Below are 26058 nucleotides of genomic sequence, written 5' to 3'. Positions count from 1 at the left end.
TTTGTACTTCTTTGACTAAGGCTTTCCTTTCTTCTACCAATGTCTTGGTAGGTTAGTGGTTGTGCCATATTTTCAGATGATGGATTGAACAGCGCTCCATGTTATATTATTTTATAACCTAACCCTGCTTTAAATGTATCCATCCTGTCTGCTGTGTTCTTTAGTTTTTATGATGCTGAAGGTTCATTAATGTTCTCTAACAAACATCTGGGCCTGTTACACAACAGATGTATCTATACTGAGGTTAGGTTACACACAGGTGATCACTAATTGGTTGAACCTGATTTGATTTGGATGTATCGGAGGGAATGAATAAAAAGGCATAGCACAATTTTGAGATTTTTATCTTTTAAATAAATTTGAAAACCATGAATCATTTGCCTTACACTTCACAGTTATGCCCTACTCTGTGCTTACTTTCACAAAAAACCGCACGTTTGATAAAATATGAAATAAATCAAAGGGAGTGGTAACTTCAACAATAAACTTAAATAAAAGAACAATTCCTACATATATTTGCAGTTTACCTAATGATAATGCTTGGGGTAAAAAAAATATCAATTCTAAATGTAACATTTTGATTTAATTGTGAATCATCATGCAACCTCCTCCTCCCTCTCAGTGTTGCATCTCCTCCACAGTAAGCTACTCGCTGTGTTGTAATCCTGCATGTAGCTCCACTCCTCCTCCTTCTCCTCGCTCTCTGGGTGCCGATCTGACTGGGAAGAGGTGGGACCTATCCACTGGTGGTAGTGGGCGAGTCACCGCGTACGTGCAAACCGTGCAGACTGCCAAGGACGATTGTCCAAATTCAGAAATGTGAGTTTCTCTTCGTCAACCACTTGCTCCTGCTTCAGTGAAAATCAACTAAGGACCATCTACCTTCTCTTGTTCGGTCCAGTTTATTTTGAACGATCGGAACCAGCAGCAGCACCAGCAGCAGCAGCAGTGTGCTCATCACACAGACAGACTGACAGACAGGCGGAGCGGGACTGTGTGATGAGGAGGTCTCCTCCTGGCAGGGTTTTGCGTAACATCCAGTGTAGTGGAAATTTTTTGGTCGTGAGGACTGCTTTCAGCTTGCCTCTGCCTTCAGTCTTCTGACAGCCTGGTTTTGGGAAGAAACCCGCAGCAGTGACATAAAACTACTACAGGAGCTGGGGGGAAATCGCTGGTGAGTCGTTGCTTATATATATTTTTAGCTTTTTTTTAGCTCCCCAGAGACTCAGCAGCAACTTAAGGGGTGATGCTGTCAACTTTTCATGCTCTCAAATTGATTTGAGCTCCAGAGGCATCACCTAATGTCGCTGCTACCTGTCAAAGGACATGATGACTGTTTTGTTTCGGCTAAAAGCTTCTTAAAATGATATTTAATAGGTGAACTCGGTCAGCGCAAGGCTCGGGATAAGTTACGCCGTCATTTGTAGCGGCTAAACGGTTAGCGCAGCTAGCTCAACCAGCCTCCGCCCATTTGTCTCCTGTCCTGCTGTAAAGGAATAAACCCGCCGAGGATGGCGAAGATACGGAGGAAAGATGTCCGCTAAGCATTATTTTCAACCATCCTGGTGTCCATTAACAACAATTAGATCCATGTAGTAATGTCTTGCCATGATGCCGGTCATGTTTTACTCATCCACCTTGGTTTAAAGCTGAAGTCGCCCACAGACCAAGCAGCCAGGAATAGTCATAATAATGACAATCATTTAAAAAGTCCAGTTCTCCATGATGCCAACAGCTTTCACAGGATCACATAAGCACTCCAACACGCCCCACATGATGCTGCTGTGTATGTATGTGTGGACTCCTCTGCCATTTCACCGCACCTTCTGCTGTTAGGTACTGAAAATGGAGCTGACCCATATGAACCAAGCTGTGAAGCTTAATTTTTATATGTTTTGTGAAGTAATCCTCTCCTAACCAGACTGCGCTCTTAAATACGGAATATACACAACAGTTAACAGCCTACAGTTTCTTGTCTACAGCCTTAAAATAAAATCCTCGGTGGCAAATCCAGCATGTTTGATGTCATTTAAAAGCTGACAGCTCAAGACGAAAACAGCAAATTTGCTGCATCTCGTTTAGCCTTCCTGTTATCTGCTGCAAGTCTTTCTCGCTCTCCTGCAGCCTGAATGAACGACAGACATGTCTAAACTAATGTCTAAAAAAACCCTTAAACAGCTTCTTTCATCTTGGTCTTTCCTCAGACTTCCTCTTTAAACACGAATTCTGAAAACAATTAACTTTGTTTATTCACTTTATAATGGCATCCACAGGGAAGAGTGCTGCTTTCAGCACAATGTGGTCGCACTGATATATGGTGCGGATGAGTTGTGACTTTAAAACCACGGGAGACCGCTCTGATTTGTCTGAGGTCATAATCTGTGGTTGTTTACGTCATTATCTCTGGCCTCCATTACACAGACATATTTTTTTGTTTTATAAATTTGTCCAAAAAGTGTGGCACAAAACTCTCCACTTGATACAGCACAGAGTTAGATTACTCCCATCATTTTCAGACGCTCTGCTGCTAAAAGCCTGTACCAAACGTATTCAGACCACTCTATATTCTTCTTTTGTCAGTGTTTTTGGACAGACCTGCTACATCTGTGCGATGTATCCAATACATACAAACATACATCTAATTAAAAGATGCCAATAGGTTATATTCGTCATGCCTGGGGAAAAAAGCATTTTTCTCTAATTTACCAGTCTCTTCTAGTATAATCATATATCCAGAATAGATACAGAAACAGCTAAATGTTGTTCATACACTTGTTAACCCACCCATGCGTTTAATTTATTAAAATGTATGCCAGTTAGCCAGTTTTGGGCCACTGTTTCAGGAGTCTGCACAGTTAACTGCAGTGAGCGATACCCGGCCCCGTCATTTCCTCCATTAATTTCCATCATATTCTCACAGAATGTCATCCTTGAACTGCTTTCCTACTGTTGGTGTGATTTGCATCCTAACTGCCTGCTTTGCTTGCTCTATGAATCTACAAACCGCTATGCGTGGTAGTACTGAACAGATTTGATTTCATAAAACGTCAATCCAATGAGCAGTGAGTCTGAGCGCTGAGATCGAGCAAATGTTTGTTCCGAATGCAAGAAGTTATGGCTTGAGACAATGCAGACAGATTAGAAGACAGGACCTGTTCTGAGCTTCTCCAAAAGGTGAACGTTTTTCTGAACCCCAGCAGTGAGTGGCTCATCTAAAGTCATTCTCGCAGTAGTCAGATTTGCATTATCACTGTCCCGGTTTTTCTGTAGTTGAGTCGATGCCAGTAAAGTTGCTTTAGTTTTGCATGAAGGTTGAAAATTGTCTCTGTTTTGCTTTGACAGAGCCCCGCCTTAAGTGAGCCAAATGCTTTATCCAGCTAGATTGTTACATTTTTAATGCGTCCTTTATACTGTTTTTTTCCCCCCACACACATCACACACACCAGTTTGGGACACAGATAATGGAGTTAAGGTTACACTCAGTAACTCTGATGCAGATTATTCATATAATGCATTGATCAGGCCTCTGATTCTATACCTGAGGTTTGCTGGATATTGCTGCCTATTACAGATATGAGATTCATACTTTTAGACAGTAATACAATTGAGCAGCCTCACATTTTAGTTTTGACACATTTCCAGACTGTAAAAACTGTACTTATGATTTTGTGCGTAACATAGAAAGGTTCATGGATAACTCCTCCTGAACACCTGGTTCTAAAAATGAAGCAATCAGCAACTGCCTACCCTTTGCTTTATTTTTAGATCACTTTTTAAGGCCATATGTCTCATGCTCACAGAAACTACAGTCAAGTCATCAAGTTTTGATAGTTTAGCATGGCATGGAGCAGATCAAATAGAGGGACTGAATTGCCAAGCATTTAGTAGACTTATTTGACACGTGTAGCACATTTTAGGCAGTTCTGTTCCAAGGAAAAACAAGTCATTTATAACTCCTCCTGTCTTAATACCAGTTGTGTATAGACCAAGCTAAAGAGGAAACAAGCAGTAGTTTACGTAGTCAGATTACAGAAGGGTTTTGTGATCTATCCTTAAGAATGAAGTTCAAGTCAAAAACTCGCCACCTTTTCTGTCCGATTTTTTACAAGCTTGACTGATGCTGCACCTCGGGCACAAAGAACCTACATTCAGTGCTTACAAATGCACTGCTGCCTTGTCATTTCCAAACCTCTGCAACATGTGCTTCTTGTGCAGTTTTGTCCGACGGATACATAGTAATATTCCTGCAGGAGTATCTTGGGATAATGTCCGCTATCCCAAGTGCCCGTTTCTGTCAGTGTAAAAAGTTTTATGAGGGGATGCAAGACGAAAAAAAGACAGAAGGAGAAATGGATGTAATCGCATTTATAACATGTTTTATGTTAAAATGGATGTTGGTGTCTCTGTGTTATTATTAAGTCGTTGAGCAATGGGAGCCGACAATTTTATGACCACATCATAACTAGACGCAGAGAGGTAAAAAAAAAAAAGAGAGCACAACTATTAACAATGACCTTTTGTAGAGCAGTGACTGCTTCTGCTGTAGAGAAGTCTGGATGTGTGGTCAGAGCCTGGACAATGATGTGAAAGGTGGATGAACTGCGACATGACTGTTCAGACTGCAGATGCTGTGAAAACTGTTGGATACGTATCCGAATTAGCACCACGTATGAATTTTTCTTTTCATCCACCTGAAAACATGGAGTATGAATTGTACGTTTATTAAGGTCAGATACGGTTAAAAGCTGATCTCAGTTGTACTTCACTGAGGCTGTTTTTATCTTACGACTATTAATACCCACCCTGAGATAACAAGTTTTATTTTTAGTGACTTTGTCCTACACTATGTTGACCCACACCTTAGCAGCAGAGGAAACAAATGCATAAAGGAATTGCTTTACTACGTTTGTTAAAGGTTGAATATAACTTTTTTTTTGTAGTGTTACTGTTTTGGCACCACTGGCTACTTTTTAAAGCTAAAAGCGTTTCACCGCTGTTGATTCATTGAGGCGTATTTGTGGTTGCTCACTGGAATAAAAAAATAAATAAACATGGCACAAATTCCAGAAATCGGAAAAGAAAGTAAAAGCTTGAAATGTGAATGGCAGCACATCATGAGGTGACCCGGGGAACTGTTGGGAGGGAAAAGAGTGGGTCATCAGATCGTAGGGGACATAAGTGCCATGAGACAGCTGGTTGTGTCAGTTCTTTCGTGTTTGTGTCGGCTTGAGTTACTCTCCGGGAAATGATGGGGAGCAAAGGGGGAAGGAGAACAAACCGCCAACTGTAGCAGAGGTAAAAAAATAATAATAATAAATAATGCTTTCTTTCATTTTGTTGCTGTATTATGCTTCAATAAAGCTAACTATTTTTTGAGAGAAATACCTTTTCATCCTGTTTTGATTTGCAAATCTTTTTGTGAGATTGCATATTTAGCCTATTTCATGGACTTTAAAATTGTCTGTCATGACCCAGGGTTTGGATTTATTATAAAAATACTAAGAAAGAAATCTTAGTTCACTTATTCAGTCATTCATTCACTCATTAATTTTATAATAAACCTGTTTGTTTCTATAAAGAGAATAGCTTCCTTATCAAGTTGGATTCTTTTTCAACATGTTTCAGATGATTGTTGAAGTATGCACATGCATGACTTCACCAATTGCTCCTTTCTCCACCAGTTCACTGGATCAGTCTAAACATGAACTGTGTGTTTTTACAGTAAACAAGTCAGTGATACTGAAAATAGCCAACTTTTAGTGTTTTCCCTGCAGGTACAACTTTACCACCAAAGAGCTTAGGTGAGGGTGCGTTCTCTGATCGGAAAAAGGTTGGATCTTTGAGTTTCCAGCTGATCAAGTTAAAAATCATCGGTCAATATCCAGTTACGTGGTGCATCTCTAGTAATACTGAGTAACAATGACTGTTTGAGTCACATTTACCCATCCACACTCATTAAAGCTGCCACATTCACCTACAGATGCACAGTACAGGTACGCAACTCTGGGCTCAGTGTTTTGGATTGAGGGACCTTTGACATGTAGCCGGGGGAAGTGGAAATCAAACTTATAACCACCACAGACGACTGCTCTTCCATAGAAACCTCAAAATCAGTGCCCATTCCTAATTGTGACACATTTATCTGTCATTGTGGGTTAATATGAACTATAGATGTAGTCTCGAATACAAATAAAGCTCTCCCACCGCAAGGTATGAAAAAATGCCGTCTAGACGATGATGTGATTGTGCCTTTTGTCCAGTTTGTCTTAAAGTGGTCCATGCCCTCTCCTTCCTCCTGTCTGTTTGTCCTCACATCGTGCTGTCAGTGATGAGAGCCAAAAAGGCATAAAGAGGCATAATGTTCTGAATTTAAGTCAGCTATTGCTTGTTGAGTATAGGTAAATTATAATACTTCATTAATAAAGTGTTGATTAATGGGTGTATAGAAGCTATATATTACCACCAGTCTTCTTTTTATTATAAATAAACCATCCAGATATGTGAGTTGCCCTCATGTGATTGAAGTATCATTTAAACCCGGGCACTTCATTACCTCAGCCAGCACATTTTAACGGGCCCCTTACTCTGCCTGTGGGGCCCCGGTGTTTGCTGCCCTTTGACATATAAAGTTTCAGATGAGCACATCTCATGGCAGCTAGTGGAAATTTCCACATCAGATGTTTGACTGTGATTCAGTAGACCAACAAGAACTCCTGTGCAAAGCCCAAGTGAAAGGGTTGTTTATAGGAAGCATTGTGGTATTTATGAAATCAGCTACATGAATCTGAAAAGTAAAGTGTTGAATACAGACCATGTTTTAAATCTATTTTTGGAGTTGGTGTATTTACAGTGTCTTTGGTTTAAAACTGTTTAAACTCATTAGTTGTTTGAAATGACAACCTAAGATATGTAGACTGAGGAGGTCATTGTTTGCTTATGTAATATGTGTGCAAATGACTCAGTCACAATAAATGACAACTTCTGGGAAAAGAGGTGGGTGTCAGTGGGGGTTTACGGTGTTTGATAAAGCCCTACAGTCCACACACTGCATGATGAGCATGAAGTTATGCAAGGCTTGGGTGAGGAGGACAAGAGAGGCCTCTTTGAACAAATGACTGTTGTGGCTAAAACAGCAAGTGAAACAGGAAACGCAGCTTTGTAATTCATTGCTGTATAAAAGTATTTGCCCCCCTCAGGCTTTCTTTCCGTTTTTGTTTTTCAGTCACGATGGCATGTTTCAGATCATCAGATTTTAATATCAGACAACGATAACCTGAGTAAATACAGAAGGCAGTTTTCATAATATGGTTTCATTTATTGAGGGGGAAAAAAAATGCTTTTCAAAGCAACCCAGTTTATGGGGAAACAAATGGCACCCTAAACCTAATAACTACAATCGGTAGCAACAGCTGCCATCAAAAATTTGCAATAACTCGCTATCAGTTTACATCGATGTGGATGTGTTCTAGCCTACTTTGCTTTGCAAATTTATTTTGTTTCAGCCACGTTTGAAGATTTTGTTCAAAGTCATGCCACAGCATCTTGGATTTAAGTCTGGACTTTGACTAGGCCAATCCAAAGCCTGCATTTTGTTTTATTTAAGCCTTTTAGAGGTGGAATTGCTGATGTGCTTTAGAGCATTGTCCTGCTGCATAACCCAAGTGAACTTGAGCTTAAGGCCACTGATGACCCGACACTCCTACTCCTTCTTTTTTGGCTTTCCCTGTGGTACAGCTGAGTCCCAAAGCTTTAGAAATGGTTTTGTAAAAAAAATTGTAAGAGGGAAATATTTTTTTACCGCACCCATTGATTGAGCATGGATTGAGACCTTCGCTAAATCATGCCGTGGAGAGCATGTAAAAGGTCTATACGTTATAGAACAGTCAAACGCTTATCAACAGCTGTCAAAACAGCAAAATCTATGGTCATAGTTCGACTGAAACTGGCTCAAATTAAGCATTTAAAATGACCTAAATTCAGTGTGACAAAGATACGTCAGCAGACGTTATTTTTAATATTTACAATAATAGTAGGCTGTCTCTTAGGTACATCAAGCTCAAAGCAGTTGTGTTAAACCAAAACCTGTAGGATTATATGCTTTGTTAAATATATACTGACTTTTTTTTTATTTTTAACCTCATACATTTTTACTAGTTATTTGGTGTAGACCAAGTATTGTGGCAAATAATAGTTAATATTGGTCCAAACTGCCATCATATTACATTAAGCTGTGATGGTTTAAGGTGATGGCAGCAAGACGGCAGCAAATGTTTGTTTGGCCCACGGCACAGGTCAAATGAAAATGTTGTGTTGAACAAATACGTCGCTGACTCATGCGGAAACTAGAAAATACTCTCATGACACGTTGACCTCTGGTCTTACTTTATTATCTACTGTGTCGTATTGATTAGCCAGAGGGTTTTGTTTGCGTGGAGTGGATGTTATGTTTCAGCCCGTTTGAGTTTTTGAGTTTCCTTTTTTTAAATATGTAAACTAATAATGTGTGGATTGAGAAAAGTAGAACATGTTTTCATCGTTTTAGCTGTTCTGTAGTTAGACGTTCCCACATGAGCGGGAATAGTCTATGGTAAAAAATAAAATACAAAGTAATCTGGTAAATCCCCTGTTCACACAGATTACACAGAATCTGCAAAGAGCAGATTGGTTTATGAAAACAAAAAGCAAGTACTTGAAACTGAAAAAACAAAAGATGGCCTAGATCAGGATAAGAACGGGCGATATAGACTTGAAATTATCTCACAATATTTTATGGTATCTATTATGATGACAATATCAACCAGTCAGTATTTATTTATAGATCACTGTCTGTCAAGGGCAACACAAAGAGCTTCATATCAGATATAAACCGGAGGTCACAAAAACAGACAAAAATAAAAAAACTTGGAGCTAAACACGGGGAGGAAAAAAACATCTGACATGTTAACTAACAGGTTAAGGGCTATATTGTCATGTATCATGCTTTATTTGCATCATTTTATTTCATTTATTATCATCCCCTTTCATTTTTTATTTCACCCCTCAAATTACTTTCTGTATTTCATTTTTGTTGCCTGTATATATTTAAGTTTACCGACACTATAGATGTATGACACCCTCCTAAATTAGTGGCAACTCTGGTAAAGATGTGAAGTCTTGAACTGAATCAATTCAGTTTATTGGTTTAGCATATCCTTGCATAAAAGTTATAGTGTGGAGAATGATAAAGGTAAAAAAATCAAAGTTCGCTGGTAGAGAACTACAGGAAAGCGTGGCATTATGGTGTCTCCATAGTAACAGTTTACTTTAAAGCTGTGGTGCACATCTTTACCAGCCATGCCAGACTGCTCTGGAGGGTGCTGCCTGTGTGCAATTTCTTTTACTCCGTCATATTTCAGAAAACCAAGAGCAGAATAAAACTTAAATGGCTGCTCTTTCCCGTTCAACATGTATGTGACGTGCTGTGCACAGTCTTGTTGCCGATTACGTAATGGGGTGAGGCCATGTGAAAACAACCGAGTGAGAGAGAAGAGGGGTTCGGTAGCAAAGAGCAAATCTAAATCATGTTACTTACCATACCATGTAGGGCTGAAACAATTCGAACAAACAAAACAAAACAAACAAATCAATTATTGAAACAACTGTCAAATAATTCAGTAATTGAATAAGTGTTAACTGGAGTATATAGATTCTAAAACTTGCCGTTTGCTGAAAGAACAACCCACTCAGAGGAGTAGTGGGGCCAGAATTGTACAATATATATATATATATATATATTGCATTTAAAATGAAAAACCTTCTTTTATCTGTAAACATGCTTTATCCAGAACTCCTCAAGTGGCATAGCTATAGCTTCACCTGGTTCAAATTCAGTAAAAAAAAAAAAAAATCTCCTATTAACCACCATTTGCTCTGCGATAATTAATCGATTAACTGAATAAATAGTTGACAGATGAATCGATTAGCAAAATAACCCTTAGTTGCAGCCCAAATAGCATGCATGGTTACATACTCTTATAGCATGAAGCTCTGAGGCTGTTGTGTTTGGAGTTATGTCACATTGAGAGCTGAAAGGGAGACAAACCATTTTACAGCGTCCATTAGTGTTGGGACATATTGGTGTATAGAGATCTTTACGTGTTCTGCTTATAATGCTTTTACTTTGGAATCCCAATATTGGTGGAAAACAATGTTATTATTTTTGGCAAGTAAAATATGTCTTCAATTATTAAAGATGCAGGCCGCCAGGGGAACTCCATTGGGCTTTGATTAATAAAATTGCAAGTCTGTTGACCTTTGTTTAAAGAATCCTGTCACCCAACAACGAATTTACTTGTTTGGATAATGGTGGAAGTTCTTGACCATAACTCGGTGAAACCACTGAGCCATTGCTGGTGGCCTGCATGGAAAACAAACTCACTCGGTTTCTCCTTGTATTTATTACCTGCCTGAATGTGTACTGCTCTTCATACAGGCTCATTGGCAGCGGTGCGCTCTATTAGAATTTTTGGGATGTGTGGGATGTTGACTGTGACTGGGTTTGAATTTCTGGATTGCTCGGTTTTCCCAAGATTCTCTCTGTCAGCAAATGTTGACATCAAAGTGGGTGGTAGCGCAGATACAAGGGTTTGGCGTTGTGGCACCTAGCAGAAAGCTCAGTCACAGAAATAACATTTCCATGAGCAACAGCATCCTTACAATGATGTACTGTAGAGGCCTAAATACTTAGATTTGTCTTATAGCTGCTCATAATCTGTGTGCTTTACTTGAGTGTCATGTAATCAACAAACTCTGTTTCCAAAAACGAGAACAATATCGATGTATAAGTAAGTTTGTGTATTGGGTAAAATGCTGAAATTGGTAATTATTAATATTTAAATTGAGGGTATCAAAATGAAATCACAACCATCAGAGAAAAAAAGTGAATCACTAATTAATAATATCTGCAAGCAAAAATTTAAAGTTAGGTACATTTATTGGGGCCGGATGAAACTGTACTCCTTCCGCTTGTTAATTAGTCAAGAAATTTTTTAAATTAAACATTCAATTCCATTCAGTTCAGTTTTATTTATATAGCGCCAATTCACAACACATGTTGTCTCAAGGCACTTCACAACAGTCAGGTTCATACATTCCTATTAATCCTAACAATTGAACAGTACAGTCGGAGTTAGCTTTTTATTCAAATTGGATAAAAAGTTTTTCTATCTAAGGAAACCCAGCAGATTGCATCCAGTCAGTGACTTGCAGCATTCCCTCCTCCTGGATGAGCATGTAGAGACAGTGGACAGTCACTGGCGTTGACTTTGCAGCAATCCCTCATACTGAGCATGCATGTAGCGACAGCGGAGAGGAAAAACTCCCCTTTAAACTCCCTTTTAAACATGGTTCTGAAAATGTTTTCCAAATAAAAATCTGAACTGTGTGATATGGATTTTTGTTCACCACCTTTCACTGCATCCCTGCTGCAAGTCTTACCAGGTTTGCACATCTAGAGGCAGAAAATTTAGCCTATTCTGCAAAAATAGCAGATTAGATGGAGCGTATCTGAAATGGTAAAGTTAAAATTTTGCAACAGATTCTAAATTGGGTCTAGGTCTGGACTTTGACTGGGTCATCCAGATACATGAAAATACTTTAATTGTAGCTCTCGGTGTATATTTAGGGTTGGTGTTCAGCTGGAAGGCAAATTCGGCCACATTTTCAAGTGTTTCGCTGCCACTTTCAGGTTTTTTCTTCCAGTACAGGCCCTTATTTAGTTCCATCCATTTTAAAATTTGCTTCAATTCCCTGCTTAAAGCAGTGCATTCCCACAACATGATTCTGCCACCACCATTTTCCAATGAGGGGAGGGCATATTCAGTATGATGTGTTAGTTTTCTGTCACACATAGAGTAGCATTTTGCATCCAGGCCAGAAAGTTCCATTATGGTCTCATCAGATCAGAGCACCTTTCAGAGGTTTGCTGTGTCTCCTATATGACTTGTAGCTACTTCATATTCGTTTTCCCTATAAAATCTCAGTTTAGTACCTTGAGGTTTGTGGCTGTGACAATGACTGTTTGAGTCATTGACGAGACAAAACGTAAAAAAGTTCAAGGGGTTTGAATACTTCTGCAGTTCATCTGTAGATTTTTCAGGATGTTTGACTAAAACTTCCCTGAGAGTTGATTTTTTTTGTGTTTGTTTGTTTTATTTGGAGAGCATGGTACTTTCAGGGTGTTGATAAACCAGGGGGAGGTTGCTCTGGGTCCAACACGAGCTGTTATGAAAGGGGACAAACGAGTGTTGTGGTCCAAATATCTTACCATCAGGCAAACCCACACATTTATTTCTCAACAACACGTTATGTCACTTTACAGAGGCCTGTGCTGCAAGTCTGTGCAGACTTTTCTGCTCTTCAGCATGAAGGCACCACTTGGGTATGTGTATGTCAAATAAAACGACGTGTGCATGAATCTGTGGTCTTGCATGAATGTACATGTCTTAGCAAGTAGTGATAAGGATAATAAATATGTTAATGTATTAAAAGAATAGTAAAATGTCAGAACTGTTTTGTCTTTCTGGAGGTGTTTGTCATTTTGTTGTAGTTCAGTGATATGTTTGACATTTCAGACATTTCCTCTCTATCCTGACCACAGAGGGAAGTCCTTCCACAGTTAGACCTTCAGCTTTAGATACAAAAGCTGCAAATATAGGTACCAAACATGTCTTTTGCTATTTGAAGCCTGCTCCTTAATTAATACACGCATTCATATGCTGCAGCCAGCAGCGAGAGATTGCTTCACATTTGTGCACAATGGTAAATGTCATTAAACTTTAGTGGAACTTGGCTTGGTATTAAATTCCCACATTACAACCGTTCATGGAATCACTGTTAAATGTAATTGTTGCATATCCAAATTTGCAGTTAAGCCCAGTATTATTCAGACCCCTGGCGGAGTTAGATTTAAAATTATTTGATAACAGGAAGTGAGACCGGCATCTCTGAAAAGATAATAAAACCATGTAAAAGCAGTGTACATGTTAAAATGTTTCCAAATCTATTTTTATTTACATGTAATTTGAATAAATGGCATGTTGAAAATTATTTATAAGCTTCCCAAGGATCACTGGAAAGGTTTTTATTGGCTTTCCATTAATCAACCACTGTTTATGATTGCTGACCAACTTTTTTCATGTTTCGACTGTGTTTAAGGATTTCATCTTTGGTGATGAGCTCCAAATCTTTGATCAAATCTTTGGCCTCCCTGCCATCACCCTAATCTGGTCATGCTGGTCAAGTTAAAAGATTACTTTAACCTGCCAGGGGCATGAGTAACTGGGCTCAACTATACTTTTACAATTATGTTACCTATAGGATTTTTATTGTTATATTGATACATAGACCTAAGCAAACCTGTAGAATAAACACCCAATAAAATTAGTCGTAGTTTTGAACTAAACATGTTAACTTGCAAAATATTATACTTTTTTTCTAGTTTACCTTTTATAGATTAAAGTTAAGAGTCAAATAAGCTGATATTAGCTGGCTAATGAGTGCTCAGGTAGACCCAACAGATGTTAAACAGATGTACAGTGAGTACCGTCACCTTAATAAGAGCGATCTGTGGCCATCTTTCAGCTTCTGCACCATGACTGTACTTGTTTTGTCCACTATATGAATTGGTAAGTGAGGGAAAAGTACCGTATGGCAGCCTTGTTTAGGCCAGCTGACCAGCAATGTGTAGCATTGCGTTCTACGCTCAGTACAGTCGGAAAAAAAGATCAGTGGTGATCTTATTAGAACGACTTTAAACCGTAGGGTGAGTTTTGAAACCATAACTTTGCCTTAGTGGACCATCTTTATCTACAACTTATTGGGGGTTAAAGCTGTAGATGAAATCAAGACAGTCTAAAATCACAAGTGTTTAATTTCCTTTGACCTGTCATCAAATCTCTCTCCTCGTGGGAGCTATTGAATGATGTTTTTTATTTAGTAGCCCTGTTGGTTCCATGTAATAAGGGTAATGTAGCAGCCTTGTTTGTCCTGTCAAAGATTTATGTAAAGAGACGAGTAAAATCCCCCGCCAGCAACTGAAACTCTCTGGACACGATGTTATCTTTCAAACCTGAATTGTGTCGTTTACTTTCAGTTCTTACCCAGTGGACTGAGTTCGCTCAGCACAATCTAACGGCCCTTGTGTCCTCATTAAACTTCCTTTCCTGCTTGTTTGCTGGAGTCATCTGTGAAACGGAGCTCAGTTGGTGATCTGCGGTCACAAAAAGATATTCAAACATTTATCGGAACAGAACCGTGAGGTCCGTCACCTCACTGAATGACACCCTGACCTTGTAGGTTAGATGTAGGAACTCTTCCCTTGCATCAAGCTTTAAAGAGGTAAGCATACCTTATGGATCTGTATGCAAGGACTGAGTGTAGCAGTAATTCAGAGGCTGAGGTTATCCTTTAGTTGTATGATTGAGTGCACATTTGTGTGGGGGCGAGTTTATGAATATCCAGGGGATTGTTAATGGTCCTCAGCAAAACCTACAAAACTTTCCATAGGAGTAGTGTCAGGGAATGAAGCCCTTTGGAGGGGTGGGGCCCCAAGATATTGAGATAGTGTCTCTAAAGGAGCAGAAAGTTATTCCTGTTGTCCCCTCTCCCTATTCTCCTCTTCCTCCTTCTCCTCTTCTATGGGGCATTATATGTGTAGGTGTGGACATGTCTAGTCATGTTCGTTTGGAGTGGGAGAACTTGACCAATAGGCTGTGGTTGGTGTGGCGTTGCTTTAATGAATTAGTTTGTAGCATTTAATTAATGGAATTTGATTAAACAAACAGCATGCAGCTGGTTTAAACATTTTTTCTTGCACTAACATGTCAGCCACATACCGAACCTTGCAAATGAAATCCACTTTCCCTTTGGACTTTATCCACATTCTGTCCTATTCCAACCACCAACTTCAATAGATTTTATTGGGATTTATTGTAATAGAGCATTTATCCTTGCTTTAAATTACAAACCGCTTTTATTTAAGTGTATCGGAGAAAAGGAGTCTGAATCCAAATGCAGGTTTGTATTTGTAAAAACTGTTATTTTTCTTCTACTTTACAGTTATACACTACTTTAATTCGGTCATAAAATCCAGAGGAAATGCGTAGATGTTTGTGGTTGTACCCAGACGCAATGTGAAAAAGTTCAAGGGGTACTTATACTTTTGCAAGGCACTGTATCTCTGTGTGTTTAAAACAACAGGGCTGTATGTGAATATAGCTCTGTTAGACAGTAATGGCCCTCCTGTGTATTAGCCGTAGATAAAATTAGCAAGGTTTCATGCATGCCATATTGCCTCTGTGCCATTTGTTAGTCATTGAGTGATTGTTCTGTTGTTTGCTTTCAGTGCAGATTCTTTCATTTGTTAGTTTGGTCAGTTTATGCAAATCTTCAGCATTTTTCTTTCTGCACAAACGAGCGTTGAGTATTAAGTGAAGGAGAAGTTTAAAAGGCGGTGTGTGTTTATCAGTTAGTCCTGACTCCCATTAAGATAACGTGTATCTTGCTAAAATTCATTGTGTATCACTGTAATTAGGGTAATTGTTGTAAAAACACAATTTCAGTCTTAATGGTCTGAAAAAACAAAAACAAAAAAAACGGCACTTAGCTAAATCGCTTTAACATTTATATATTTTTTTATTTGTAATGTGTGCTATTACACATTCAGAAGCACTGCACTGTTTCTGAGTAAATCAGGTTTTATTTCATTTTCCTAAAGGGCCACGTAAGTAACTATAGTCTTGATGAGGGCCGGATCATTAGCTGAACACAATTATTTCAAAAAGATGTTTCAAAATAAACCTTAAACATGCTTTTTAGCGGCTAATGGTACCAGACGCCATGGCAACTGAGCAACAAAATGCATTATGCCAGACAGACAGCTGAACTATTATTGTTACTGAACTATTATTTTAACTGACTCTAAATGATTGTCTTTTAGAAGAATACAATTGTTGAAGAAATGAAGGTTCTGCAAGTTCCTGCATGCCACCCTGTGTTCAGTCCAATAATGTTCATTTAAACTGTAATCTCTGTGAGCAGCTGTTAGAGCCACTTTGGCTTCAGTAAATAAGAGTTGGACCTGACAATATCAGGACATTGAATTGGAATATTGTTGCTTTCTACACGCTACACAATAAAAGAAGCATACTTAGACCTGCGTGTGGGATTGACACTCTCTGCATGTTTAATTCAGGTTAATTCTGGGCGGGCCAGTCCGGGTACATCTGAAGGGCCGATGTGCCCCCCCTGGGTTATTAAAAGCTTAGGTCTGCAGTAAATGCTGTTGATCTTCCACAAATATCTGCCTGTTTACTGGTATTTAACCTAAGAAGGCTACTAAAATAAAATAAAGTGAAGGAAGTTTAAATTAAGGAACTTTGTTCCTGGACCCAAACCTGAGCTGTACTTTCTTAATACTTAAGGTCCATAACAAAACCTCTAGACTAAACAAAGTTAGTCTAACTTTCAGATTCACTGTGTGTTATTATATGTGGACACATACTATGTGTCTCTGCAGAGTGGTCAAGTACTTATGTATTGCATGTGAAATGTCTCTCTCCATCCAGAATATCCATGAGCTCCAATTTCCCACACTACAGTTTCAGAATGCCAAATATAGGGTTCCAGAACCTTCCTCTTAATATCTACATTGTGGTGTTCGGGACGGCCATCTTTGTCTTCATCCTCAGCCTCCTCTTCTGCTGCTACCTGATCAGGTAAGAGCTGTGCACATTTTACGTCTGGATTAGAGCAGGACCAGATTTCTTTGCTGGCTTTATCGGTCTGTGGCCTACAGTGTCCTACAGGGATTTTGTTTGCTTTGCAACTTTACTAGGTGTAGCAAATCCAGTAGCACTTCTGGTTGGTCCTGAACTAAAGGGTTATTGCACAGTTTTTAATGAGTCGGGATGCATTTCATCAATTCTAGTTCAAAATCTAAAATACTTAACGCTGAACTGGATAGTGCTGAACTGAGCAGAGATTCCTTGAAAAATGTTTGAGATGTATCTTTTTTGTTTAGTTAATTTATGCAACCTGAACTTTTATTTGTGAAAAGTCAAAATAAATTGATTTGTTTTTTGTAGTCTTAAACACCTTAATATCAGACAAATCTAAAAAACATTATATATAAACGAGTCAAGCCTGGGTTGGATATTCTGCACTAATTATGAGTCCTTTAAAACATAAGTTGTTATTTGTGAACTCTTTATTATATTTGTAATTAAAAGGTGGTTCTTAGTTCTTCCAAATGTGTTGCTAAAACGTTGTCTTGTCTCGTCGGAGCTGGATGTATTGTTACACCCATAAAAAGAACAGCAAACCAAACGTCTCTCCTATTGGGCGACTCACGAAGGACGGTTTTATTCTTTTCCACATTAACTAGTTAACTAGTTAACCAATTCGATTAACGCTTGAACAAAACAGAAGGCATTCATGCCGATTTTTAAGTTGAAGAGTAGAAAAACGTTTTTTTTTTTTTTACATGAATGCCATTGGGCTGTATAGAATATGATACAGTCACGTTCACAGCCACCATACTCTATGACACTTGCCACTGCTTCAGTTCTTTTCTGCTGTTTTAAAAGATTTTCAAAACTGAACAGAATATTTCAACAGCACCGTCAGGAGAAGGAACCTCTCATAATACAGTCGGAGAGATAAAATAGGTTTATACTGAGATCTAAAGTTGCTTTCTATGATTATGGCACTTGTCAAAGACTAGTTAACCTCCTCATTGTATATATATTATTTTGTGTTTCAACTGTACCTTTATTTATTCAGTATTTATTAGGTTTTCACAGTGAATTGAAATGTGCCAGTTTTACTACTTTGTTTTAATTGTCTGAAAGGTTTTTTAATCCAGCAAGATTTGAGAGTAATCCTCTAAACGTCCATCATAAAAAGACAAGAGATGTTTCCTAGTCAGTTCCTCGTGCCTCTTTCTAAACTAAAGGGTATAATCAGATTATCCTCACTATGGGTAATACAGGGATTTTACTTGCAGCCAGTAGCAAACTGAACACAAATAATGCACTACGTTGTTTTATCTGAGACAGTGAAAAGCAGCAGTGCCCCCTAAAACTCTCCCCTCGCCATCCTGTCATAACCTATCTTGCAGGGCAGAGGGTAAGTAAAATAAATACTCCTGCAGTTCCTCATCTTCCTATAAATTAGAAACATTTTATGGCTCTGTTGCACTTCCATGATTCAGTACTAAACGTCAAGATCAGCTTAGCTACCAAAGGTGAAAAGAACAATTTTTGCCCCTTAAAAGGCCTCTAAAGATGCAGTCTCCCAAAGGATTGGTTCAGTGCATTCTTGCTGAAAATTTAAATGTGCATGATTTGTATAAACTATAATTTTCATATAATAGCAGCTTCTCATCAGTTCAGTTGTGATCCTTAGCTGGTGCGCTTAGCTATGGCTGCATTATTTATTTATTTATGGCTGCACATTCTTTCTCACTGCAGCAAACGAGCAGCAAAATTTTAAGCAGTTACATGCAAATATTTTTCACTGCAAGCTTTCTTGTGCAAAATGTTTTTTAAATGGTCTGAAAAAGCATTGAGTGTTGGGAGTGTTAGCCTTTATCCAGTTTGTATTTTAAGCGTTTTTGTTGTAATGAAGGAGCTTGTATTCTAAAGTAAGGGCCCAAACTATCGTCAGATGGTGTGTTGTAAGTGGAATTGATTACAAATGTGTGATTTGTATCTTTTAAATTAATCTAACTTTAACTTTTTATCATTTTCTGCTTTAAAAAGGTTTCTGGTGAAAACCAGCTTAGTCTTAAAGACCCCAAAAGGGTAATTCTGTGTTTTGTTTTTTTCTGCATCACTTCTGTTGCCTTTATTGACAGATGATTAAAGGAGACCAATGTTAGAGTTGGCATGTTACATTCCAGCAGAGACACATTTGCACACACTTATTCAATTGAAAACTCGTAAAGCGCTATTATTATTATTATTACTCATCCTGAATATGAAGATGAGTGCCTAAAGCGCGGCACCCTGTTAAATATGTAGGTTTCAGACCCCCTAGGAGGCCAGAGGAATTTGTGGGCCATAAAATTTACAATTTCATCAAATTTAAAAATACAGAAATAATGTTATTGTGATTTTTTGTCTTTCCTTGTTCATTAATAAACTAACTACTTAATGTTTTAATTACACAGAGTAGACATATTTTTGTAGAAAAATAATCTGTAAATCATTTCAGATCTGAAACATTAATAGGGTCTGGCATATTTTTCCTTATTGAAAATATAATTATTTAAAAATGTAAAAAAAGTCAATTGTTATAGTTTTTACCTTAGGTTGAATGTTTTGTTGCTGTATTTTGCCAAGTTTATTGAAGGGGTAAAGACAAGTCTGTTTTAGCACTAGATGTTTGTGGTCCTATTTACATTAAAATGAATATTAAAGACAATAAAATGGGTAATAAAATAGGAATACCAAACATTCTTCATTTTAGGAATATTTCATTGGTCTACATCTTGTTTGAAAGACCTTGCGTCAGTGAAACTGTTGGCCTAAAAGATAAAAATAAATAATGTCCATCTGCAGCCACCACTTGTCCTTGGGAGCCAAATTTGTAATATTCTTGAATTGTAGGCAGGGGCCACAAACGGCCCACGGGCCGCATTTTGGACACCCCTGGCCTAACAGTTTTCCCGCTAACATTTCTAAAGTTTCTAATCGGCTTCAAAGTTTTTTGTTGGTGCTAAATTAAAAAGCTGTTTTACTTTTGCCAATCCTGACTATATATGTTTATATTATTGGCTCAAAATTTAAAATGTTTGGACTAGTTTAACCTCATAAAGATAATTCTGGACTAATCGGAATTTTTGAAACACAACTTGAGTTTTATTAAAGCTTTTTCTAAAAACCATAAAAAGAGCCTTTTAATGCTTTTCTGGCATATAGATCCCCATAGAGTTATGCAATTATAAAAACTTAGACTGGTAAAACTTGGGATATTAAAACGTTATTTTACTTGTGAAAATAAATAATTGGATTTCTTAGATTTTCTGAAAATTCTGTGAAAGATCTCCTATCTTGTGAACTCTGTATCATGTCTCGTCCGGATGCATCATGACTCCCCTAATACTGAGTTTGGGTTTTCTTTGAGGTCAGATTTTCTTTCTTAATACTATAACGCATACAAACTAATTTGTGTAAGCTTAGTATTAATTGAACAGTTATAAACACTGACCAACTCTGACCATAAAACTAAATAAAAATGTTTTACCTCCCTAATTGGTTCCTTGATAGAGATGACGGTTTTACCATCTATTTACCAAAGCATATCACCCTAACATTTGACAGGGTTTTATTAAACTCCAAACAAAAATAATCAAAGACATGGAGATTAGATTTTGATCGGGTGACAAAGGAAAAATTGGCTGATATTGATCACCCGTGCATTGATTGATACACCACAAAAAATATCCTACATGCATCAAACCATTTCCTTTATTACAGATGTTTTACGTTTTTAAAAACTGCACATGGATGCCTGGAAATGTCACACTCCTTCCATTTATCCCCTTCGTCTGCCTTCACACTGCACCAAAGTACAGGAGAACATCCCCCATCAATCATCTATGATCCAGTGACCCTTTTAACTTTGTCCCCCACGCAAAACAATGGGAGTCTCTGCACCTTTACATGCTGACCTCTTTCAAAATGTCAGTTTCTCTCCTAGACTGTGCTGCTTGTTTTACAGATCCCTCTCACTCTGCTGCGAGAGGTTAAGGTTACTAGTAATGGAGGTAAATCTTACAAACCTATGAATTTCTTTTGTCTTTTGCTCCCCGTCCCTTTCTACATAATTTAATCTCCCTCTGAAGTATGTCCTGTAGATTTCCTTCTCATTTAATGTCCAACGTGTTTTCTCTTGCTGTTCTCTGAAATATGTGTACTTAAAGCGCAACTTGTCTGTCATAACTTTCTTGGAACTGTGTAAGACTTTTCTAAACAGCCTTCAGTTTCAAACGGCTGTTAAAGTCTGCTTTAATTAATGTTTTGCTTGAGGTGCAGTGTTTTGTAGAGACAGGAAGGCTTAAAGTCTTCTAAGAATATCATCTGTATATGTAATTTGACTTACTCTGGCATTAATCAGCAAAATCAAGTTTTGTTTCAGGAGATATTCTGCTCTCTTCCTGTGTTTGGTTGATCAAAGCCATATGTTCTCATTCATAAAATGTTATTTTTGACCGGATGAAGTATAAGACAGATTGAACTCTGTGACGCACCACATACAGCCAAGACATTTATTCTGCTTTTTTTGGCCTTCTTTCTTCAAAATATGTTATTTGTCAAATTCTGGCCTGATATGTTTGCTAATTGACATGAAGGCCAACATTGTTGGATAATTGGTTCTCTTGAATCAAAGCCACCTCTTTTATTTATTTACTTTTTTCCACCTTTGTAGGCTGCTTGAATATGTGTCCTCGTTAACGGGTCAACTACTAATCAGGGAGGTGTTTTGTCTTTACGTCTCCCCAGGTTAAGGCACCAGGCACACAAAGAGCTATATGCATACAAACAAGTAAGATGTCACTCACAAACATGTTCACAAAGTTCTTATCTGAGGGTTGCATCCGCTCCTCATCGGCATGAATGTCATATTAATAACCTTTACTGATGCATTGAACCATTCTTTCTCCAGGGTGGGAAGGTAATGCAACAAACTGCTATAGTATTTCTTTTAAAAACAAGATCTAAGTGCACTAGTTTAGCTTATTGTGGATTTTCCCTAATCCTCAGTGTGTCAAATATATACATGCTGATATTTGAATTAATAACCATTAGCAAGTTGCAAAACAAATCCCATTTGGTTAACAATCAACAAGCTTCGGGCATAATTCCAACTGGATATTTGACCACTGTCATTAACAGAAAGGGTAAAGTTCATTTACGTTGGTTGGTTTCCTAGCACGGATGTGGCTTTTAACTTTGTTCTAGAGCTGCATATTAGGTAAATATGCAAGTTAGATATCGGCTGCGATTAACCCACATGTCCCCCCTCACTTCATTCTTTTCAACCATCATGACGTCCCCACCACTCTCTCTGAGCTTTAGGACCTGGTCACCAAAGGCCTTTTCACACCAGGACAGTCCAGGAGACTCGGATCAATTGGGCAGAGAATGCTGGAAAATCTCCACATATATTTTGGTTTGGGTGCACCGCACATTTGAGTAAACCAAGCTAGTACATACATATTCAATAGAGCTGACGTTGTTGCTGTTCCACATGCTTAACGTTAGCCCGCTCTATGTTTTTTTAAAACCGATATTAATGTGTTTTTGGCAAATATATATTTTAGTCAGGTTTGAAGGTGTCCATTTAGGAGCAGGGGCTTTTTTTCTTGGTCAGCACAAGCTCAATCTGTGGTGAAGTGAAGCAGGCTTCAGTGTGAAGAGTGGCACTGTTTTTCCAGCAGATTCATGGTGTGCCTGAGCCTTGGTGGTTCCTATGATGTTCTTGTACATGTGTGACCGATTGGGCCGAATGTTTGAAACCTGAGCACAGTTGGGTGTTACAACAAGACAAGGATCCCAAACAAACATCAAAACTGGTCTTGGAAGGCTGATATTAGGACTCCTTTGTGGTGCCAAGCTCAACCCGATTTGAAAATGTATGAATTATGTATAAAAACCAGATCCATGTCAGGAAACAAGCCAAATTATCTCTTCCAGTTCTGTGCAGAAGAGTGGTGAAATATCCAGCCAGAATTATACCAGAATCTTGTTGACGGGTATAAAAACATGTGTGGTTGACAGAAACATGCTAATGGAGATTTAACCAAATATTAATGGGGGAGTATGTATATATTTGAGCCTGTATGTGCAGTTTTGACCATGTGTGGATGGGAGAAAATCTGCAATAAAATCCAATTTGTGCACCGAATCCTTCTTTTTAAACAAATCACAGGAGTTGTTAATCCACCCAATAAAAAAACCCACTTCAGATACAACCTAAAAAGCCCACAATTAACCTGAGATTCATGCCGAAGATGGGTTCCCAGAAATGTGAAATTATCTGTCACATCATGTATCATGTTTTGTACCGAGGTGTTAATCTGCATAAAATGCATGCAGCTGTACTCCTCCTTACCTTTTAAACAATTTTTGTTGTAAGAGTTAGATTGACAGCTGCTGGTCTTTCAAGGTTATTCTTGCTCATTTGTATTTTAATAAAATAACACTCTCATTCTCATGTGCATTCACAAAATGTATTAACTGCTATTACAATACCTTAGCTGAAAGAATCATGTCTGGTGTTTGTTATGGGAGAGGAGTGTGAGCAATGTGCAGCCTGCAAACTACTCCAAGAGAGCGATGGAGGACATGCCCACCTCTCAGTGTTTTATTCATGGTGGTGTCGGAGAGCGACAGAACATGACAAACATTTCAGAAATAATTGCACAAGCGAGTCACGATGAGCCTTGCTTCTGTAATTGGTCTCCCTGAGTATGATCTCAAAACATCACGTGTCCTGCTCCTCTGTTGGTCACGTAAGAACATCAGGCTCATAAAGTTGCTAAACACACTTTTACATATAAATGCTTTTACTTGAAAACCTGCAGCTGATTTTAACTCATTCTAAATGAATCTTTTTTAATCACTGTTTTTGCCTGCAAAGGACTTGTTTTCTTTAATTGTATTAAGCGGTACCTGTGGGTAATTTCTCATCATCTTTTGATATCCCTTTCAGGTTATTCAGAAGGAAAAAGTCAAAGAGCTAAACTTGCATGAGGTAAGCACTAATGATTTTAGACTTTTAAATACAAATATGTTCTATTCTTGTCGAGTAGTAGGGACATTCTTAGTTTAACCTCGGAAGTACAGTACTGTTCTTGAATGGGAAAGCAGGAAGTTATCTGTTGTTGAAGAACAGCGGAGCATCGAGTTTAGGTGGAAGCCCTATAACAGGCTGTGCCGTGAAATGGTAGAACATGGGGCTTTGCTTAAAAATGCATTTTAAAAACACATAAACAGGCTAACTCTAGTTGGATAATCGGACTTCTATGCAGACCTGTAAATGTCTAAACATTCTTGGATTCATTGCAGCATGCTCAGTGCCTTGCAAAACTATCAGCAGAGTTTTTTGCTGCCACCACCCTGTTTCACCACAAGAATTGGGTGTTCTAGTTAGAGCTGCACAACACTGTGTATCGAATCCCAGTCGCCATCACCTCAATATCAATATTTGCAAAATCACAATTGCTGAGGACTTCTCGGATCCAATATTTGTTTGCATATCTTTTTTCAAGTGCCATGTAATCACACTCTGCATGCCGATGATACATTTGATGCACAACGTGCATAATGTTAGTGGCTGAAATTGAAAAAGGATACAAATTAATTATAATCTATATTATTAGCAGTAGTCTCACATGTCTCTGATATCTTGCAGGAAGTAGTAGCTTAAAGATTCCTAATTTAACCTTAAAAGTGCATGCCAGAGGATCAGGTGCTTGTTTTGAACAATGGCTCAGCCATAATGTACTAACTGTTGACTTAGCTTGCATTCAGGTGGAAATCTCCAATGTTCTGGGTCCTGACATGGTAAAGCATGGAGCAAAGCCCAACAAAACCATTCAGACATGGATCTAAAGAAAGAAAGCTTTAGTTTTATAACATGAACAATGTTGAAGAGATGTACACGTACAAGAAAATGTCTGATTCCTGGTGGCATGTACAGTGCCTTGCAAAGTATCCACACAGCATGATGCTGCCATCACCATGTCTCATGGCAGGGGGTGATATGTTCAGGGAAATGTCCAGAGTTAGTTTTGCTCCACACATTGGATTTTAAATGAAGGTGTAAAAGTTTAATTTTAACCTCATCGTATCAGAGCACCCTCTTCTACATGTTTGCTTTGCTCCCTCTTAGTTGCTTCTCTAATAAATTATCTCCTTACGAGGAAAATGAGGGTTTCCTGATAGGTTTAATAGGTCCTCAAGGGCCCTAAGTTTAAAAGTCTCAGTCTTGGGAGTCAAAGGTCATGAAGTAAGTCCACTTTTCAAATTACATTTATGTCTTAAATGTGTGCTCATTCATTGTTTCTTCCCTATTTTATTTTTACAGTAAGCAAGTTTATGTTCCTGAACCTGGCTTACTGCATGTTCAAGCAATTAAAATGAAATAATTTTGTTATCTATTAAAGGCCCCCTCATCATGAAAGAGTGTATTTTTAACAAGGTTTGGTTTGAAAACATGGATTTTATTAGAACCCTTTGTCAGCAACCGCTATGAAGCTTACTGTAAACTGTTTGAATGTTTTAAAGTTATACAATCTTGGAATAAAAGCACTGAAATCACCTACCGGAGTCAAAACAGTTAGACTTGCTGGAGTTAAGTAAGTTAAATATAGTTTATGAAGTTATATAGGCAAGTTGCATTTTGTAACTCAGGTTTGTCATAAATTTAAACTGTCTTAAATTTAACTTGCTTAAACTGTCAGAAACTGTCATTGGGAGAGTCTTGAAGGCTGTTTTCTGCTTTGGATTTTATTGAGGGCCGTCATGGTGAATGCTGCTAAATAGGAACACACACTTTGTCAAAGCCGTAAGTCCCAATGAAATGCATTGAGGTTTGTGGTTTAGTGATAAAAGTATAACTGTATAACAGCTGCGTACAGCTGTGATGTTTGCAGTAAAGACCTGCACATTCATTATTTCCTACATCATGTGCTTACATGACTCATTGCCATGTGAAAACTACCATCTCTTGGTTAGGTCATCAGAGTCCTCTGTGAAATTATTGCATACTGTTATCTGTCCTCTAAGCTTAGTTGGAGGATTACAGGCAATGTGTGAAGCAAACAGAACTGGCTTTGAATTATAGTCATGGTGAACTACAGTCAAGAGCCCCACCCTTTTAGCACTGCGGCATCTCATCTCATCTTCATACCTGGTCCAGCGCAGTTTCTTGCCAGCACAGCTAGAGCCTCCCAGGAACCCACCACCCCTCAGGTCATTTGTGTTTGACTTCTTAGAAACTAAGCGTAAT

The 26058-nt window shown here is 38.3% G+C and overlaps 1 protein-coding gene across 2 annotated transcripts in view; it reads left to right on the top strand.

Annotated features, from left to right (window-relative positions):
- Window positions 1–357: 357 nt before the first annotated feature.
- rnf24 (ring finger protein 24) overlaps window positions 358–26058 on the top strand; it is a 40302-nt gene continuing 14601 nt past the window's right edge. Inside the window, exons 1-4 of one of the 2 annotated variants that reach the window (XM_047365164.1) lie at window positions 358–1174; window positions 16605–16754; window positions 21546–21588; window positions 23758–23799. In XM_047365164.1, the coding sequence (XP_047221120.1) occupies window positions 16612–16754; window positions 21546–21588; window positions 23758–23799 (228 nt within the window). In that variant the 5' untranslated portion in view covers window positions 358–1174; window positions 16605–16611. Of the gene's footprint in view, window positions 1175–5066; window positions 5296–16604; window positions 16755–21545; window positions 21589–23757; window positions 23800–26058 lie in introns of those variants that run through there. The other variant, XM_047365165.1, reaches the window with a different exon arrangement.

The sequence above is a fragment of the Girardinichthys multiradiatus genome, chromosome 5, assembly GCF_021462225.1.
Source record: "Girardinichthys multiradiatus isolate DD_20200921_A chromosome 5, DD_fGirMul_XY1, whole genome shotgun sequence".
Taxonomy (NCBI): domain Eukaryota; kingdom Metazoa; phylum Chordata; class Actinopteri; order Cyprinodontiformes; family Goodeidae; genus Girardinichthys; species Girardinichthys multiradiatus.
This window is presented reverse-complemented; position numbering and strand designations above follow the sequence as displayed.